At 39.5% G+C, this 18,030-nt stretch overlaps 2 protein-coding genes across 11 annotated transcripts in view; one reads left to right on the forward strand and one right to left on the reverse strand.

Moving 5' to 3' along the window:
- Positions 1 to 13,174, forward strand: part of CEPT1 (choline/ethanolamine phosphotransferase 1) — a 36,803-nt gene extending 23,629 nt beyond the window's left edge. For 2 of the 3 annotated variants that reach the window (XM_007076391.3, XM_015534955.2), the window contains exons 5-9: positions 4,012 to 4,096; positions 10,394 to 10,525; positions 10,994 to 11,152; positions 11,707 to 11,832; positions 12,428 to 13,174. In XM_007076391.3, the coding sequence (XP_007076453.1) occupies positions 4,012 to 4,096; positions 10,394 to 10,525; positions 10,994 to 11,152; positions 11,707 to 11,832; positions 12,428 to 12,547 (622 nt within the window). In that variant the 3' untranslated portion in view covers positions 12,548 to 13,174. The remainder of the gene's footprint in view (positions 1 to 4,011; positions 4,097 to 10,393; positions 10,526 to 10,993; positions 11,153 to 11,706; positions 11,833 to 12,427) is intronic. The other variant, XM_007076392.3, reaches the window with a different exon arrangement.
- Positions 13,175 to 15,727: 2,553 nt separating this feature from the next.
- The window catches only part of DENND2D (DENN domain containing 2D), an 81,821-nt gene continuing 79,518 nt past the window's right edge, over positions 15,728 to 18,030 (reverse strand). For 5 of the 8 annotated variants that reach the window (XM_042998172.1, XM_042998173.1, XM_042998169.1 and 2 more), the window contains 4 exons: positions 17,682 to 17,723; positions 17,208 to 17,292; positions 16,663 to 16,905; positions 15,728 to 16,239 (listed from right to left, as the gene is read on the reverse strand). In XM_042998172.1, coding sequence (XP_042854106.1) covers positions 16,163 to 16,239; positions 16,663 to 16,905; positions 17,208 to 17,292; positions 17,682 to 17,723 — 447 coding nt within the window. In that variant the 3' untranslated portion in view covers positions 15,728 to 16,162. Of the gene's footprint in view, positions 16,240 to 16,662; positions 16,906 to 17,207; positions 17,293 to 17,681; positions 17,724 to 18,030 lie in introns of those variants that run through there. The other 3 variants (XM_042998171.1, XM_007076388.3, XM_042998174.1) reach the window with 2 other exon arrangements.

Genomic DNA, 18,030 nt, shown 5'->3' on the forward strand with positions numbered 1-18,030 from the left:
TCTTCTTTTTATTTTTTTATTTTTTTTTTATTTTTTTTTTTTCAACTTTTTTTTTTTAATTTATTTTTGGGACAGAGAGAGACAGAGCATGAACGGGGGAGGGGCAGAGAGAGAGGGAGACACAGAATCGGAAACAGGCTCCAGGCTCCGAGCCATCAGCCCAGAGCCTGACGCGGGGCTCGAACTCACGGACCGCGAGATCGTGACCTGGCTGAAGTCGGACGCTTAACCGACTGCGCCACCCAGGCGCCCCTCTTCTTTTTAAATAATAAATAGCTCACAAGTCAAATTGTACAAATCTGGGTTTCTTTGACACTTGAATTTAGCCTTAGTGCATATTCTCTTAACCAAGCCAACAGCCAACCCAAATTATAATACAATTACATTTGTTGTGTAGAGTTTAACAACAACAACATTGCTTTTATACATTAACTGCAAAATATCTTTGAATGCATATGTGACACATATAAGAAAAATAGATTAACTCGTATTAGAGTGAGTGGAAAGACATAAAAATTTTAGGGAAAAGATGATTAACATGCTTACCAGCTTTCACAGAATGTCATTTAAATCCCTTCACATTCCCATTACTCCTGAGTCTTGTTGGAATTCAAATCAGATGCATTTGTTAAGTATCTCTCTCAAAACTGAACAATGAAAATGAAACTTAAAATATAAATTTTATTCATAGTCAACTTAGGAAGTTTGAGGTTGTTACACCCCTTAATCACTTTTTAAACCTCTAATTCTGATGTAATAACTGACCTAGGCTGCCTTTCTGTTGTGATAGAGACCCCCGGAGTTCCTCACTCCCAGCTAGAGAGATTTTCTGTTCCCTGTTTAGAAGTTAAAATTACTCCTATTCATTTAAGATACCATGATCTCTTTACCTCTTAGTCAGTAGACCATTAAGATGTTGCTAGGAGTGATGGGCCCAGGGGATTTATTTCAAATATTCAGTTATTTTGACTGCCACACTTACAGCCTCCCCATCAAAAGAATGGGGGAGCTTAGTCTCCACAGCTGGTTTGCTTCTTTGCATTTTTCTTCCGTGACAGCCATTAGAATGTTGTTTATGGCTGGCTTGTTATTGTCATTTGAAGAGATTATACATAGCAATTGGGCAAGTTCTTTCTGTACTTTGACAACCTATACTAAAATAGAAACAGGAAATTATTTAAAGCCAAACAAGTCAGAATATTTAAATACCTTCATGGTTACAGAAAATTAAGTGCATTCTCATCTAATTTCCCCCCTCTGAAACTTTTAGGCTGTGGAAATCTAATGCTGTAGATAAGAGATTTGTTTTCCCATATGTCTTTAAAAAACAAAAAAAATCACTCTGGTGTTTTGGATGCTCCTTTACCACATATTCTTTGTATCTTGAAGGGCTTATTTTTAGTGTAGTTCTGGAGGATGCTTTTTTGGTTTTTGAGTAGTAGTCCCAACATTTGGGAATTTTCCACCCATATTATTATTTTGAAATGAATAATAAGAAAGTGACTACAGAAATGCCACATTCCTGCCTTTCCATAACATTCTCCTTTCTGGATAACTGTCTTTCCTCCTCAGCCAAAAGTAGTAAATGATGAATATATATTACCATAAATTCATCCACTAGGAGACTTCTTAGTGGAAAGGTAGGAAAATGGACTGCCATATAAGCAACTCTTGTCTAAATAGATTCATTGACTCTTTTGTTCATTGTTAATCACTTCTGCCACCTGTCCCTCTTAGTTCCCTTAGTTCCTATCTCTAGGGAGGGCCTCTTACTGCACTCTTCTTCATTGACAGTCAAGCTTAGAGCCACACCTCCAGGAGTGGGGATAGGCCATGATTCAGTGCAGGAGGGTCTCATCCGGCAGTACTGAGTATTCCTCTAAATCAAATAAGCAAACAGGAAAAAAAAACTCTTAACTACCTATAACTGGTAAGTTTTCCCTGGCTTTCCCTCCTAACATTAAGGCATCGTGGATCTAAATACAATGACAGTATCTGCATGGTTTAGGAAATTCTGTCTTCTAAAATTTTTAAACAGGCAAATCCATAAAACTTTCCCTAGGAATCCCAGTCTGAGCTTTATAAAGATCTTTCATGTTCCCCATTCTCTTTTACATTCATCCAGGGTACAAAGATTAATTGCATGAGGTTCCCTCCATTTTTATTTTGTAATTCTATACTTCTGGCCCTTCCCCTCCCAAAAGGCTACTTCATATATCCAGCAAAATGTTGTAAGATGTCTACCCTCCTCCACCCAAGACAGACTCGATCATCTTTGACACCTGCTTAGTCTCCTGAATCTGCTACTGAGTGTAATTCCCCTTATTGGCAACACCATTCATCAGGTCAGCTCTACAGATTCTTTTTAGCCTAATTCGGTCCATTTTTTCCCCAATAAATGTGTATGTAAAGATGACTACATCACTATATGTTTACAACTTAATAAGCTTCTGTTCAAAAAAAAAAAAAATCTGGAGCAAACAAAGCTCAATTTTTTTTAGTTGTGAGAGACTGGTATCAACTTAGTTGTTTATGTTGGGCATGGAAACTTGCATATCTAGCTCACATTATATGTTTTAAGTGTCAGTTTTAGAAATGGGGGCTCCATTCTGCTCTGGGAATTGAATCCCCTTGCTGTTGTTGGTATCTGTTTTTCTTAGACTAATTTTTTTAAAAATTTACCTTAATATAAGTTATTCACTTTGTTTAAAACTAACATTATAAAAAAACGTATGCGGTGTATGGTCTCTTTCCCATCCTCCTCTCCCAGCGGTCCATCCCCACACTGTCCTCTCCAGTAGGTACCACTGTTCTTAGTTTATAATGTATCCTTCCAGAAATTTGTTATGTAATTACTGACAAAAATAGAGAATATTATTTTTCTTCTTTTTTACACACACACACACACACACACACACACACACACACACTAGCACTTACACATTCTGCAACATTTCTTTTCACCTAATATATCTTTGATATTTTTCCATATCACTTTTTAGGGAGCAACCCACTCTTTTTTCAAAGCTACCAGATACCCCATTGTGTGGAAGTACTCTAATTTCTATAACTGTTCCCTCATTGAGGGCTTTGCTGTTATAAAGAATGCTGTAATAAATAACCTTGTACAAACACTTTGTGCAAGTATATCTGTACGATAAGTTGTGAGAATTTTAATTTTGGATCCAATAATCTGGAATGATAATCTCAAGATTATGTAAAGTGCTGGTCTGTAGAAGGAAAAGAATGTCAGTTTGTGCTTTGCTCCTCAATCTTTTTGTCCATATTCTTTTTTTTCAGACTTTCAGACTTCTAATTTCTACTGCCCTGTTTTTGTACCAGGTTTGTCTTTTCTTGACTGTAAGATCATTTTCAGCAACCTCAAACTAATTCTTGGCTGCTTTTCAGTTCTTCTTTCCAGAAATCTTAGGGTAGTTCACCTAATAAGTGTAAGAATTTGAGAGCTGGGTGAAATTTTTTTTCACACCCCTACTATGGAAGGCATTAAGTGAATATAACTAAAGGGCAGTAAGTTTTATAAGATCTGAGTGATTTACGTTACTTTAGTAAAAACTCACCATTTCCTCTATTTGGTACTACAAAGCCCTGGTTTCAAGATTTCATATTCTGTAGCAGTGTAATGCAGTCCCCTCTGCTTGACACTCGAAATTTAATACACACATGCCCTGCCCCTGCTCCTTTTTTCTTTTTTTCCTTTTTTTGGTGGGAAAGGTTAAGCTATAGTTTCAGCTCCACTTCAGTGAGTCAGAAATTTCCTATGGAAAGGAGGGGTTTTTATTGCTCTGTGAAATTCATCAAATTAAATTAAAAGCCTCTGGATTTTATTTGATTTTGCTCATAACAAATTTTTGACACCTCCTTCTCCCCTTTCCTCAATATTTGAGATTTTTTTCTATTGTGCATGATAGAGGAATGCTGCTAAGCTCGCAAGTAATTAACTTGAAATTGTTTTGAGTAATTCTGCTTTTTTGGCTTTTTGTACCTAATCAGAATTGATGTGACTGAAGTGCAAATCTTCATAATAATCATGCATTTGCTGGCAGTGATTGGAGGACCACCTTTTTGGCAATCTATGGTAACTTTGTTCACATTGTGTATCCCATGTAATGCATGTTGTCTTTTGCTTGTGTTTTCTAATATAGGATAATCCAGTTAAAGAGTGATATGTAAAACTATTTTACTCTTTCTGAAAATGAAAAGCCACAGCAATGGTAGGACACAAACTTCTCTTTGGGTCATGGTGAATTTTACTACTTGGAGTCAGGTGGAACTTGAGGTCCATTCCAGGACTATTGTTTTGGAAGGCCATCTGAATTATTATTCGTCATCCCATTTTACATCTGAGGAGACAGCGGATACTATAGCCGCTTAACCAATGACTAGATCAAATCAGACTTTTTTTCTTTCTGAGCTATAGGAGTCTACTAGTTTTTCTATCATATGCTTAAAGCTGAATAACAAATTGGGGGTAGCAAATAAACTAGCCCTAAAACAGAATAAATGCTTATTGAAATCGGTGCCATAGAATGGTTTTAACAAGCCAGGACCTTGATTTTCAACCTGACCTATAAACACACATTCTTTTTTTTCACAAAACGTCAAAACAGGGTACATGAAAGGTATAATATGCAAGCCAAGAGCACAGGCTTAGGAACCAGACTGCCTGAGTTCAGTCGGGCTCCTCTGCGTATTGTGTGAACGTCATCTGTTACTCAGCTCTCTGTGGCTTAATTGCCTCCTCTGTAAAATGAGAACAGTAATAATACCTATTTCATAGGGTTATTCTTTTTTGTTAAATGAGTAGTACGTATAAAGCACTTAGAACCGTGTGTATCAAGTAATAAGCCCTCAGTGAAAGCTGCTCTTACAATTGCCAGATAGATCTTCTTCCAGATCTGAGTCACAGTTGTTTGTGCTGCCTGGTCCAGTTTACTGCTGATCACTACCACCACGCTTTCAGAATTTGCCATTCATTTGGTGTGATCTCACCAAAGGATTTACTACTCCTAAACAAACATAATTCTTAAAAATCAGATTAATTTTAAGGTATATGGGAAATTTATGGAACGAGATCTTTCGCATACCTAATTCACTTTATGAGGGTCAATCAGATATTTGAGGAGGTGTAATTGACATACTTCCCTGCGTATTCATTACCAGAAATTGTTCAATACCTTTTTTTTTTTTTTAATTTTTTTTTTTCAATATTCAATACCTTTTGTCAGGAGGATAGGGTTGTGAGGAGGGAGGAGATAAAGGAATAAAAATAATCCATAGTCTGCCAGGAGAATTCTGAAGCTATCTAGTCATGTATGTAGTATCATTCAAATTCACATCTTTCCTACACACGAGTCTCAAAAGCTGATAGGGTCTTTAGTGAAATCTAAGATATATTTTAGTGAAATCTGAGCTCCATAGATTCAGATATAGGTATACAGAGAGATACATAGATATAGGGAGAGAATTTTATTATTTTTGTTTTCCAGCAAGTTAAGCATATATAAATATATATATATATATATATAAATAAATATAATAAAATATATAAATAAATGTAATAAATAAAATAAATATATGTTATATATACAGTTGACCCCTGGACTACACAGGTTTGTTAAAGCAAGGGTCCCTTAACTATACACTTTTTTTTATAAATACAGTGCAGTGCCATAAATGTGTTTTCTGTTCCTTATGATTTTCTTAATATCATTTTCTTTTGTCTAGCATCCTTTCCTGTAAGTGTATAGTATATAATACATATACAAAATATGTGATAATCAACTGTCTTATCAGTAAGCCTTCTGGTCAACAATAGCTCAGTTTTGGGGGAATCAGAAATTATATGCAGAGTTTCAACTGCACGGGGCTGGGTGGGTAGGCACTCCTAACCCTCGTGGTGTTCAAGGGTCAATTGTATGTTGACTTAAATTTTTTGTATCTCTTGACTATGTTATGTTCATAGACTTTGTGTTTTATACCAAAGTCTCCCCTTCTCCAAAATTATTTTGAATATCTTAAATGTATATAAATTATCTATACAGTTTCATCATACCAGTTACCAAAAATTGTGATTTCTGGCTTGATCGTTGCAAAACAAGTCAGCGTCAGGTATATAAACCATATTATCCTTATCAGTATGGAAATACATAAGGCATTATTGCAAATGAAGTTATAGGCTGTATGCGTATATTTTTTATGTGGTGCCTGGTGATGAATTTGCTTCAGGTATCCTTGTTACCTTTTTCACTAGGATTTATATACATGAACTTAACAGAAGTGATGGTTGTTTTTTTTTTTTTTTCTTTTAAAAGGATCAAATAGTTTGCCCTATCTTTATAGATAATTAAGATAATATAATCATCCTCTTTTATTATATGTTTTAAAAAGTAACTGTAGGAACTCTCAGATCCGAGACTGAAGTAAAATCCCCAGGCCCAACAATCTAACTCCAGTAGGAGTGAGGCCAGGTTGCGGGAGAGATGCAGATCCCAGGCCTTTGTTAGTGGCCCTGCTGTTACCATCATTAAAGTAAAAGGGAAGGGCCTGACCTCTCTGGTGATATTTGGAGGCTAAAAGAAATATTCTGTGTTCTTTGAGCAATTCCCAGTAGAGAGTCCCATAATTGACCTCAGACCACTATATTTCTTTTTTTCTTTTTATTTGTCCCTATGGGTTCAATGCTGAATATACTGTTTCAAATTGGATTATGTTAGTTTAGGAAAGATTACATGTAATAATTTGTGTGCCAAAATGGAGAAAATGTACCCGTTTGGAGCGTCAAATTTTCATCTCTCTTGAAGTTGAAGGCACGAAATGGACACTGCTTTCCAAATCCTCATTAAAAGGCTTTCATTGATAGTTAGGAAGCAAATCTATGGCTTTAAAAAATATATACAATTGTTTTTATAAAGCTGATTTCAGAATATCAGCTGTTTTGCAAAGATAAGTGATTTATATCTGCAGCTTATGGATTACCCATTTCTTGCTGCTTTTTTGCTTTTTTTTTTTTTTCTTCAGAGAGGTGGGTTTTTACCAAAGTTTGTAATTAGTTCTGTTGGTTTGGGTTGTTTGTGGTTTTTTTCTTTTCTTTTTTTTAAGGAAAAATTGTTTTCATGCACAAAAGTCTGTGCATGGGTTTACACATTGCAAGGAACAAAACAAAAATCCATATTGTTAATTTTTCTGTATTGCTTTTCCCAGAAGAATATATTCTTTTGGAATGTCTTGAAACTATCTTTTATCCTATCACTGTTTTTTTCTTTGTTTGTTTTTGTTTTAAGGAGAATTATCCTCACTTGAAAGGGACCCACATGCAATCCCCTCATGGTTACTTTCACTGCTGTTTCATTCTTTTTTTTTTTTTTCTTTTTTAAGTTTGTTTTTATTTATTTTGAGAGAGAAAAGAGAGCACGAGTGGGGTATGGGCAGAGAGAGAGGGAGAGAGAATTCCAAGCAGGCTCCACTTAGAAGAAGTGTACTTAGACTTAAATAATTTAGACATGGTGATTTTCTTTAAATACTTGGTAGATGCTGTAATTATTGTTATATTAAAGTTTGATGGAAATCACTTCTTTTCAAAGTACTTTTAAATAGGCATTGCCACATTGTTTGGAAGAAGGTTAGTAGTATCTAACCTCAAAATGACACTTTGTGTTTCAGCTGAAATTTACAAAGCCCATAAGAACATTTTATTATGTCCCTAAGAAAACTAGTCTTAACAGTTTAGTAACTGATATTCTATATTAATCCAAACTATTGAATCAGAACATGTCCATTGTAATCTGGTAAATCTGAGATTTAATACCTGCTTTTCCATCTCTAACCTAATTTAAAATGAATTACATTAGATTGATATTATTTAGATGCATAATTTGATAGCTTAAATCCAGAGGGTTTGCCCCTGGCTATAGAGCAGACACCATGACCCAGAGCTCTGATAAAGGTATGTTTTCAGTATAGCTTTCTTGTATTTCTGTAGAGTGAATGCATGTTAGCTACCTTGGGCGAGTTCCAAGATGAGAAGGCCAGAAAGGGAAAGATTGGGAAAAGACAGAATGTGTCCACCTTCCTTGATCTTGGGTGGGAGGTGAAAATGGCAATGCTTTTGGTGCTTTTTATAAGTGGTTCATTTGGTGCTGATTTTTAAGGGATTGCCTGATAAGGCTTGTGATTCCTTTCCTTCCAGCTCCCTTCACTTTGCCTCAGATTTTCTTGTAGCTAACATTCTTTTTCCTTCTTAATGTGGGAGCAAGATATGTCTTCTTATTCTCCCATAACAGTAATTCTACATAGAGGATAAGAGAAAGGGAGAAGATCTTAATCTTCAACAAGTGTATATAGAGCACTTACGATGCGCATGGCTCCAGAGAGAATATAAAAAATCAATGCAAACAAAATCCTATACTCAGAAACTTAGGGTTTGGTGTATATAGCTATCCTATATGATGGAAACCGAGAGGGTCTTAGGAATGTTTATGATACTTTGCTCCTAAGTCTGTAGCTTGCTTACTTATTTTGTGGTTCAAGGCATTTACTAAATTGCCTGGCTTCTTTAATATTTCAGTTTATTCTTTCTTCTTTCAATAGCCAACAGTTTCCATGAACCTACTGCATTTTCACCAAATTTTAATTATAGTTGTGGTAATACTCAGTTCAGTTGTGGCACAGATGACTGCTATGCCAGAGTTGGCACTTACTCGATACCCTGGCCCTAATACAGGCATGCCGCTGTAATGGATGAATGCTTTGTCTCCTTTGAAATCTGAGGGAGTATAGTATTTCCCCCATTGCCATACAGGGCCTTTGTCTCTGGAGGAAAAAAGAAAACTAGCCAGGGTATTAAATTTAATTCAGGTGCATCAGATTAAGATTGTAATATCCCTAGTTTTCTGAACCAGAGCAGGAAAATCTTAGAGCTCGAAGCAACCACGGTGTTGATTTTCTCCTTCACTGTAAACAAGTGTTGAATTTGGGCTATAGGGTTTAGAAATGAATTAGGGAAGGAAGAAGACCATTTAGGATGCTCTGTAGAGTTCTGGGCTTAACTTTTAAGTTGACCTATTTCATTTTAGAAAACTAAACACTGCCACAGTACAACTTGAAATTTGAACAGTTGATTACAATTTTTTTTCAGAGCTGCAGTTTTGCAAGAGGTCATAGTGTTGTATAAACAAACTGAGTTCTTCAGAGTTTTGAAGAAATACAGTATCTAAACATTAGGATTGTTGTCTCTACCAATTTTACTTGGGTTTTATGTATACAAAAAAAAAAAAATTAGGAAATATGACATGTCCTATTTGGTTTTTAAATGGTAGCCCTAAAAAGTATAAATAGCCCTAGTTAAAATGTTTTCATTATAAGAACTCATTGCCTATTAAACCCTGTGGGCTTCTGGAATTTTGTACTTATACTCATTTGTTTCTGTTAATAGAATATATCATTTTATGTTGCTTTATTTTCAACCCGTATTGGACAAAATATGAGCCTTCAGAAAAGCTAAATGAGAGGTGCAAACAGAAAGAAAATCTTAAATGATTTTAAAAAGTTAGCACAAGTGTATTTCATTTTAAATGATGGATATTATACTTGCAAGATTGAATACTTGATACCAGTGCACTCAGCCGCTCTCCCCCGCCCCACTTTAGGTAAATTAATCTGCATTTTCAGTATGCTTTTGTATTTTCAGTATGCTATAAAAATATATTATTTGCTTCTTCTGAAAATTTAACATGTTAAAATTTTGGATACACAATTGTACCTGCTTGGATGGTGCTTGACGTCTTTTTGCCCTGCATATGAATGTCTTTTTGGCTGCCCTCTGCTTTTTCTAGTTGCTTGTATCCTAACAGTTTGGAGTTGAGACCTCCTCTGAGTACAGCTTTTGTCTTCCATTCTCTAGTTTGCATGCTTTTTTAATCTAGCTGCAGATATTTCTAGTCTTCTATGCTCCACACTTTGTCTCTCATAACAATTAGTAACAAAGTACAGATTTAAAGGCAGAGGTCCAAAAATGTACAAAGAAACAAGCAAAGTACACTTCATTTATAAAAAGTCCAGAAGACAGCCTGTTCCACTGTTGCCAGACTTCTGGGATACATTAGGTGAACTTTACTTAGCTTGTGACACAATTTAATAAAGTTGAATCAGTAATTTTTTTAAAGGTTGGCGTGAGAAATGAGATTAATTTCTACATAGCCTCGTCTCTTTGTTATATTGCTTCTAATAGAAAGAGGGAAATGTTCATGAATTTAAGTATTTGCTAAACTGGAGGGAATATGGAGGATATATGGGAATATGAACCAAACATGTGTTGTATTTTCTTATTTCAATTTGTATATATTTTAATTGTTCTCTTTCTCTCCACCCACTAAAGATTCCAGTGCTGAATATCCAAATGAAAATTTTTCCTGCACTTTGTACTGTAGCAGGGACCATATTTTCCTGTACAAATTACTTCCGTGTAATCTTCACAGGTGGTGTTGGAAAAAACGGATCAACGATAGCAGTGAGTACATCTTAAGATTCCCCACAATTGTTTATACTAGGACTTGGTTTTGTAGTTGCCTTTCCATTTGAATTGTATAAAACATTTGCTAATTTAGACTTTCTGCTCAGTCTTAAACAAAAGTAATATCCCAAACTCACTTTTATCTATACATGCATACATGTATATGCTTACGTGCTTTTTTTTTGTGCATGTACATACGGACACACATGCATGCCTTTATACACAAATGTATTTTTAAAAGTATGATCTGCTTTGTAAAATAAGCCTGACAGCGTAAGTAAAATCCTCAGATTGTGCCTGACCAACCCATACTGCTGCTTTCTTCACTAGCTGTTCAGTATTCGGTTACAGAAACTGCTGGCTGTCAGGCACCGTGAGGTTCTTAAAAGTGTGAGTTGATCTGCCTTACAACAGATCCGTGTTGTATCTGACAGTTTGTACCTCTCTTCTCTTTATTCTGCACAGGGAACAAGTGTCCTTTCTCCTTTTCTCCATATTGGATCAGTGATTACATTAGCTGCAATGATCTATAAGAAATCGGCAGTTCAGCTTTTTGAAAAGCATCCCTGTCTTTATATACTGACGTTTGGTTTTGTATCTGCTAAAATCACTAATAAGCTTGTGGTAAGCACTAAAGATTTTCTTTGTTTTGTGTTTAAAATTCCTCTTATTTTGGGTTTATGGCCATAGCTTTCATCCCACAGCTTCCTGAGCAGCTCTAGAGTTTGCTCTCCTCCAGTCAAGATCCCTGGACATCAACGTGGGAACTGTTCTCACTCTTCTGTGAAGCTACAACTGGAGGTTACCAGAAGCTTCTTGGACCTCCACAGCCCTTCTTTCTGCTACAGTTTAATGTGGTGCTTTAGTTTATCTGCCTTCTTCAGTCTCCATCTGTACACTCGAATCAAGGGTGTTTATGAATAGCATCTTCTGGGGCGGGGCGGGGGTGGGGGGGGCTTGGTTGACATGGTCTGTCCCTGTGGTGTATAGCTCTCACACATAATTCTTGTCAGTTTTCTGGGGGTTTTTTGGGAAGTTTAGCTTTTTATTCAGTATCGCCAAATAATTCTCGAAACTTGTGAACACAACTTGAAACTTGAGCACAAAACTGATTTACTGTGACTCACGGTTGCTCTAGTATGAGAGTGCCTGCATCACGGGTTCTCTTTTGTTTTCAGGTGGCACACATGACTAAGAGCGAAATGCATTTGCACGACACAGCATTCATAGGCCCAGCACTTTTGTTTCTGGACCAGTATTTTAACAGCTTTATCGATGAATATATTGTACTTTGGATTGCCCTGGTAAGTATCGTTCTGTGTCCGGTTTCATGATTCAGAAGCCACTTGTTTTCTTGTTCCTGTGGGTCAGTCCTGAAAGATAGATACTATAATTGTAATGATTTGGAATGTCAGAAAACCATATTTATGGGACTTTGTAAAGAGTTCTTCGTGGCTTCATCTTTGAGCCATTTTTTGCATTAGTCTTATTAGTCCTACATCTGGGCTCAAAAATTCCAGATTTCTGACTGTAAAGCAGGAACTGATAAATTACATCCTGTGGGCCAAAGGTCTGTTTGTATAAAGTTCTATTGGAACACAGCCGTGGCCATTCATGAAGGTATTGTCTGTGTCTGCTTTCGTGCTATAATGGCAAAAGTTGAGCAGCTAAGATACAGACAGTATGGTCCACAAAGCCTAAAATATTTACTGTGTCTCTGAGAAAGAGTTTGTCGATCCTTAGCGTAAAGGAAAAATCCATGAGGAAATTGAAGTATTAGATTGTATGGAATTGAAGACATGTCTGGAAAGAAGGGAAGAAGGAAGCCACTCCTCATTTAGGAAGCTTAGGAATCACCTAAGCAGGTCCTGAGAATCTGACACTCTCTTTTCTTTCTAGGTCTTCTCCTTCTTTGATTTGATCCGCTACTGTGTCAGTGTTTGCAATCAGATTGCGTCTCACCTGCACATACATGTCTTCAGAATCAAGGTCTCGACAGCTCATTCTAATCATCACTAATGACATACTTGGTGTCATATAGGAAACTCACGTTTTCTGCAGGAAAGAATCAGAACATATTAAGGAGAATGGGGTGGATAAGAACAAATATAATTTATAATAATCAATGTTGTATAACTTTTCTTTGTTATTGGTAACACTCCTTAACTATCCTGTGTGAGAATGGGAATTTCAATCCCATCCTGTAATTGTACATGTTGTCATACAGGGTTTGGCCCAAGGAAGCATGCAGGAAAAATGGCCATGTGTTTGTAATTATCTTGGATTCAGAATAAAATTGTCCTGGGGAGCAGATTCCCAGTGGTGGAGATTTCTCATGTAGAATATTTGCCGGCCAAAAGATGGTTGCTTTATAATTTTAACAAATCATCATCTTTTAGTGACATCCTTGTTTAGTCTCTTCTCAAGCTTTCTTTACTAAGGAGCTCAGCTTGTGGCACAGATATATCCTACTAGCTTGTGCAATGGAATTAGTGATGAAGACCTTGAATTTGAATTGAAAGGTTTCCTATCTTTACATTGTTGAGGAGGTAATTTTTTTTATTGCTCAAGAAATGGTATCTCTCATGGGCTTGGGATTTCCTGTTAGCATGCAGAATAATGTAACTTTGTTGATCCATTTTATTTTTTTAAATAAATATGTGACCTGAAAGCCAGCCTTTTTCTCAATTTTATTCAGTGGAAAGATAGACTAAGTTTTAATGTCATTTTTTTTTAAGCAAAATTTATTTCTGTTCTTTAATAAATGAGGAAATTCGGTCATCTGCTTTGTCATGATGTGTCCTGCGATCTTTCTACTCTGTTTAACTTAAAATATGGAACTGTGTTCGTTTTCCTTCTTGATAGGTTTTTTTCGTTGCACTTGTCCCCCTTCAGATTATAAATCTTTTAGGAATCTCAAACCCTTCCCCAGAATTTTCCATGAGAGAGGCTTCGGCCTCCCTAGGCAGTCACCGAAAAGTTGTGCTCCTGTTCTGCCTCCTCGGTATGCTACAGTTTGAAATGAGAACCAGCTGTCACAGTGACTACAAGCCGGATCTGTTTCCGCAGTATGTATAGTCCAGATGCTTGAATGGAGGGGGACAGCAGAAAAGAAACTAGTGGTATCTTTTTATTGATTTGTATAGATTCCTGTTGATTTGTATTTATACCCTGTTTTGGTAATCATGGGTAAACAATAGCCGTTCTGCCTCAGCTGGGAGTCGGAACTCTGCTCTCTCGCACTTCTAATGCTTCCGTTAATCCCATGTAATCTTGAGTAGGAGCGACAGTGAAACCTTCAAGTTCCTTGCTAGACTGTAGCAGTAGAGAGAAATCTCTCATTGTTTTTGCTGGCTAGCAACTCCTCCAGCATCTGGGGTAGTTTTGAAGGTTAGGACGAAGAAGGATAATTCTACTTATTTGGAACAGTTGCACCTCCTGCCCTCCTTGAGTAGTACAATAGACACAGCAGATGGTAATTACCTACAGTGGAAATTGAGGTCTGCCGAGAGGCTAAGTGGTGTATCAGTGTCACACAGTCGTTCCTTTTCCAAATAGGGACTAGACTCTGTATCTTCTGAATCCTGGTCCAGTGTTCTCTCCTCACACCATAGTAGGTTTTTGTGGGCTAAAGCTATAAACCCAGATGCTCAAATCTTTTTCAGCCATAAAGGGAATCTGAAAAATGCTCAGATACTCCGTGTGTGCTTTCTTAGCTCCAGGTACATCGTCATCAGATCAAGGGTACATTTATAGTCAACCTCAGCTGGCCCGCCTCCTCTTTGATCCTATACCTAGTTGGGTGTCGGAATCACCTGAAGGAGCTTTAGAAATTACAGGTTCCCAGGTCCTATCTCTAGAGATGCTTTAGTCAGTTTGGGATGAGGCCTCAGAAAGTATTTTCAAAAGCTTCCCAGGACTCCAGTCCATGTTCTAAAACCTTCTGAGGTACAGCTAGGTTTAGGAACGGCGCTGGCTCTTAGAACCCGTGAAGAGTAGCAGCATCGCTACAGGCGGTGGGTGGACAGTGGAACATCTGCCACCCGCAGTGTGTGTCTGTGCTCCACCCCCCGAAAACATTTGTGTTCTTCGTATAGAATTCAGGGGCCTCCAAGGGCCACGCTCACACACACACATTCAAAAGATGAGAGTTTTGAAAGGTAAGAGGCTTCTAAAAGTTTCCCATCCCTATCAGTGTTGAAACAGAAGCTGTCATTGGAAGTACAGAGGGAAGGTGGACCAGGTGACCACTCAACTCCTTTGGACCCTTAAGATTATAATACTCTTTTCTGAAAGGGGGAAACGGCAATGCAGCAATCCCTCCACCGTTAGCTAAAGAGTTGAAATTGGTGTCTAAGGGGGGCTCAGTCAGTGACGCGTCCAACTCTTGATTTTGTCTCAGCTCATGATCTCATGGTTCATGGGTTTGAGCCCTGCATCATGCTCTGCACTGACAGTGTGGAGCCTGCTGGGGATTCTCTCTGTCCCTCCCCTGCTGTCTCTCTCAAAAAATAAACAAACTTAGAAAAAAAGTTTAGGGATGCCCGGGTGGCTCAGTTGTTTAAGCATCCGACTTCAGCTCAGCTCACGACTTCACAGTTCGTGGGTTCGAGCCCCACGTCAGGTTCTGTGCTCAGAGCCTGGAAACTGCTTCAGATTTTGTGTCTCCTCTCTCTTCCCCTCCCCAGCTCACGCTCTGTCTCTCTCTCAAAGATAAATGTTTAAAAAAAATTTTTTTTTTAAATTTTTAAAAGAGTTGAACTTGGTTTCTCAAAATAACCAAGTAGGAAGTTGGATGTCTACAACTGAAGGTTCCAAACCTTCAGTTGTGATGGGCAGACAGACCTGCCTATGGAAGCAATGTAGAGCTCTTCACCGGCTTCTGGGAACTGACATCTCCTACCTCGAGTTTCCCTGGAATGCAGATACTTCCGTGGCCAGCAGCCTTTCCTCCCGGATTCTGGAAGGCACACCCAACTAGACCCAAGAAGTGCCGCCCTGTCCCAGTGCTGTTGCCGCTTCTCCCGGTATCCCTACCCTTCCTGTTAGAAGCAGAGCAGCTGACCCCCAGTCCAAACACAGCCCCAAAGTTCTGGGCCACAGTGGCCAGGTCTCCCACTCCCCATGCAGATTATTCTCCTATCTTTTTGCCTTGTGCTCCTGGTTTCTCCCCCCAGCGTGGAGGCCAAAGATAACACGTAAACAAGACTTTCATCTTTATTCTTATCTTCCTATGTCCACAGACCTCTTTTTTACGTGGAGAGACTGAGCCTTTGGGCCACAAGTACTTTCCCTGTTGAGGACTTCATCATAGTGGTTCCTGGAAGAGGGCATTCACAGCAACTTCTAAGGCTCCACAGCACCTGTGCTACTGTGCTGTGTCACCTGCGCAGAAAATGTAGCTTTGAGCCCAGCTCTGTGGGCACGGAGGTCCGAGCCTTCCACGGTCCTGGGAAAGCTGATTCCAGGGATCCCAGACCCAAGACACCAGCTTGACGCCAGACCTGGTTACCAGGACTCGGAAGAAGGCCGTGGGTTCTGGGGGCTGCGAGCTTTGCCAATCCCACCGTGCTGGCAGGGGCCAAAGTCCAAAACTGACCCGTGAGTCCAGTCCCCCACTTTTGACCACAGCTCTTATTTCACAGTCTTTTCCCTTGATTTCTTCTGTTTCTTCTGTTCCTCGTATTCAAGTATCTTCTGTTGGAAGTAGCCTGTGGGTTCAGAAGCCGGTGTTAGAGGCATATAATCCGACCAGGTGGACGACGATGAGGTCAGGAACGGGGATCAGATATACCCTCTCTGTCTCTTCCACCACCACACCCACATTCCCGCCAGGACTCCCATGTTCTCACAGGCCTCTGGAGATCCAGGTATTCAATTTGGCCCCAATCTGGGGCTACAAATAGAATAGTTAGTAGAAATTAACTCCAGATTAAAACAAAGAGCAAGTTCTACCAAATGGCAGCCCAGAGGCATTTTCTGAGGCTTCAAGTTACTTTGTTCCAACCCCCCTGACAAGACTACATCTTATTTTGTGGGCCTCTAGACACCATGCTGTTCATCCTCGGGCCACACCTGACTTGGAGGCAGTGACCCTCTCTGGGCTTGGAATGATGGGGGCCGTCACCGCATACCTGCAGGAGGGTGCTTGCTCTTCTCAGCTTCCTGGATGAAAAGGGAGAAGAGCTGCGTCTTCACAAACTTCTTCACAAATCGGCGGTTGGTCTTGGAGGTCAGAGCCTTATAGAAGGCCCGTTCTTGGAAGCGGCCTTGCCCGTTTGCCTCCCGCTTGATGTAGGAAGCATAGTGGCCCACAGTCTTGACAAAGAACTGCACAAATGGGCCCGAAACATGCTCGTTGAGCTGTTCGGAAGCTGCTGGAGATATACAAGAGGCCGTCTCAGAAGAACCACCCACTCTTGCCTCCAGGTGGCTTTCACCGCAGGGAAGCGGCCAGGGTAGGCCTCATAATTACCAATCAAAATAGGAGATTGGGTACGGGTTCTCCACCCCTGCTTAGGAAGAATGACATCTTGCACTCAGACTGGCCCTAGAATCTAGGCACCTGGGACTGGCCCAGGACTGCTGAGTGAGTCCATTTTAGTCTGGGCAGGGGTGGTCGGGAATCCTGCCCTCAGGCTCTGTGGAGAAACCCAAATAAGGAGGACCAAGGACTTACTCTCGAACTCATTGATCCCCTGGCCAAGAGACTCTAAGATGTCATCCTGAAGCTTGGGTGGTAGGATATCTTTTTCATCACCAACCTAGGACAGAACAGAGCTCAGACGTCAAGCTGTCAGGGAGGCGGTGTCTTCATAGGAGGTGTATCGGCAGATAGCGTGAGGAGGGTGTGAATTCTACACCCCAACTCTACCCCCAAATAATTGGCCATGTAAGAGAGAAACAACAGACACTGCCTCTGGGTCTTGAGTCCGAGTGTAAACATTAGCAAGTCTTCTCTATATCCCTGGGGTACTGGGTTTACATCCCTGCTTTAGAAGCATCAACACCGATTGCCTCATAGAATGGTCTTAGCGTGGGTTCTCCCCCAGCAAAAGCACTTCAACCACGTGGAAGGAGGTGGAGCATGGGAGAGATGAGTGTGATAGACCAGGTGGTGGGCCTGCAGGGGTGTCGGAGCCCAGATACTTACTGACATTAAGAAGGTTCCTTCACAAAGATTCACCAATAGGACCTGAAATAAATAGAGCGAATGGTTTTCCCTCTTCCCATCAGAGACCACAGGGGCACTTACCACCTCCATTTCTGCCTGTGGCCGTACCTGTCAGCCCAAATGGCAACAAGATCGGCAACTGCAATTCTCCTTTCCTGCGTGACACCCTCCTCTCTCACCCTTCCCCTCTTTGGAAACCCCAGTTCCCTTCCTGGGGAAAAGGAATGAGGGTGTAGGAAGGGGGTGGGGAGGAGCGCTAAGGTAGGAAGGAATACAACATGGGAGAAATCACAGCCAGTCACTCTTAATGAAACACGGATCACAGGAA

This window comes from Panthera tigris, chromosome C1 (assembly GCF_018350195.1).
Source record: "Panthera tigris isolate Pti1 chromosome C1, P.tigris_Pti1_mat1.1, whole genome shotgun sequence".
Taxonomy (NCBI): domain Eukaryota; kingdom Metazoa; phylum Chordata; class Mammalia; order Carnivora; family Felidae; genus Panthera; species Panthera tigris.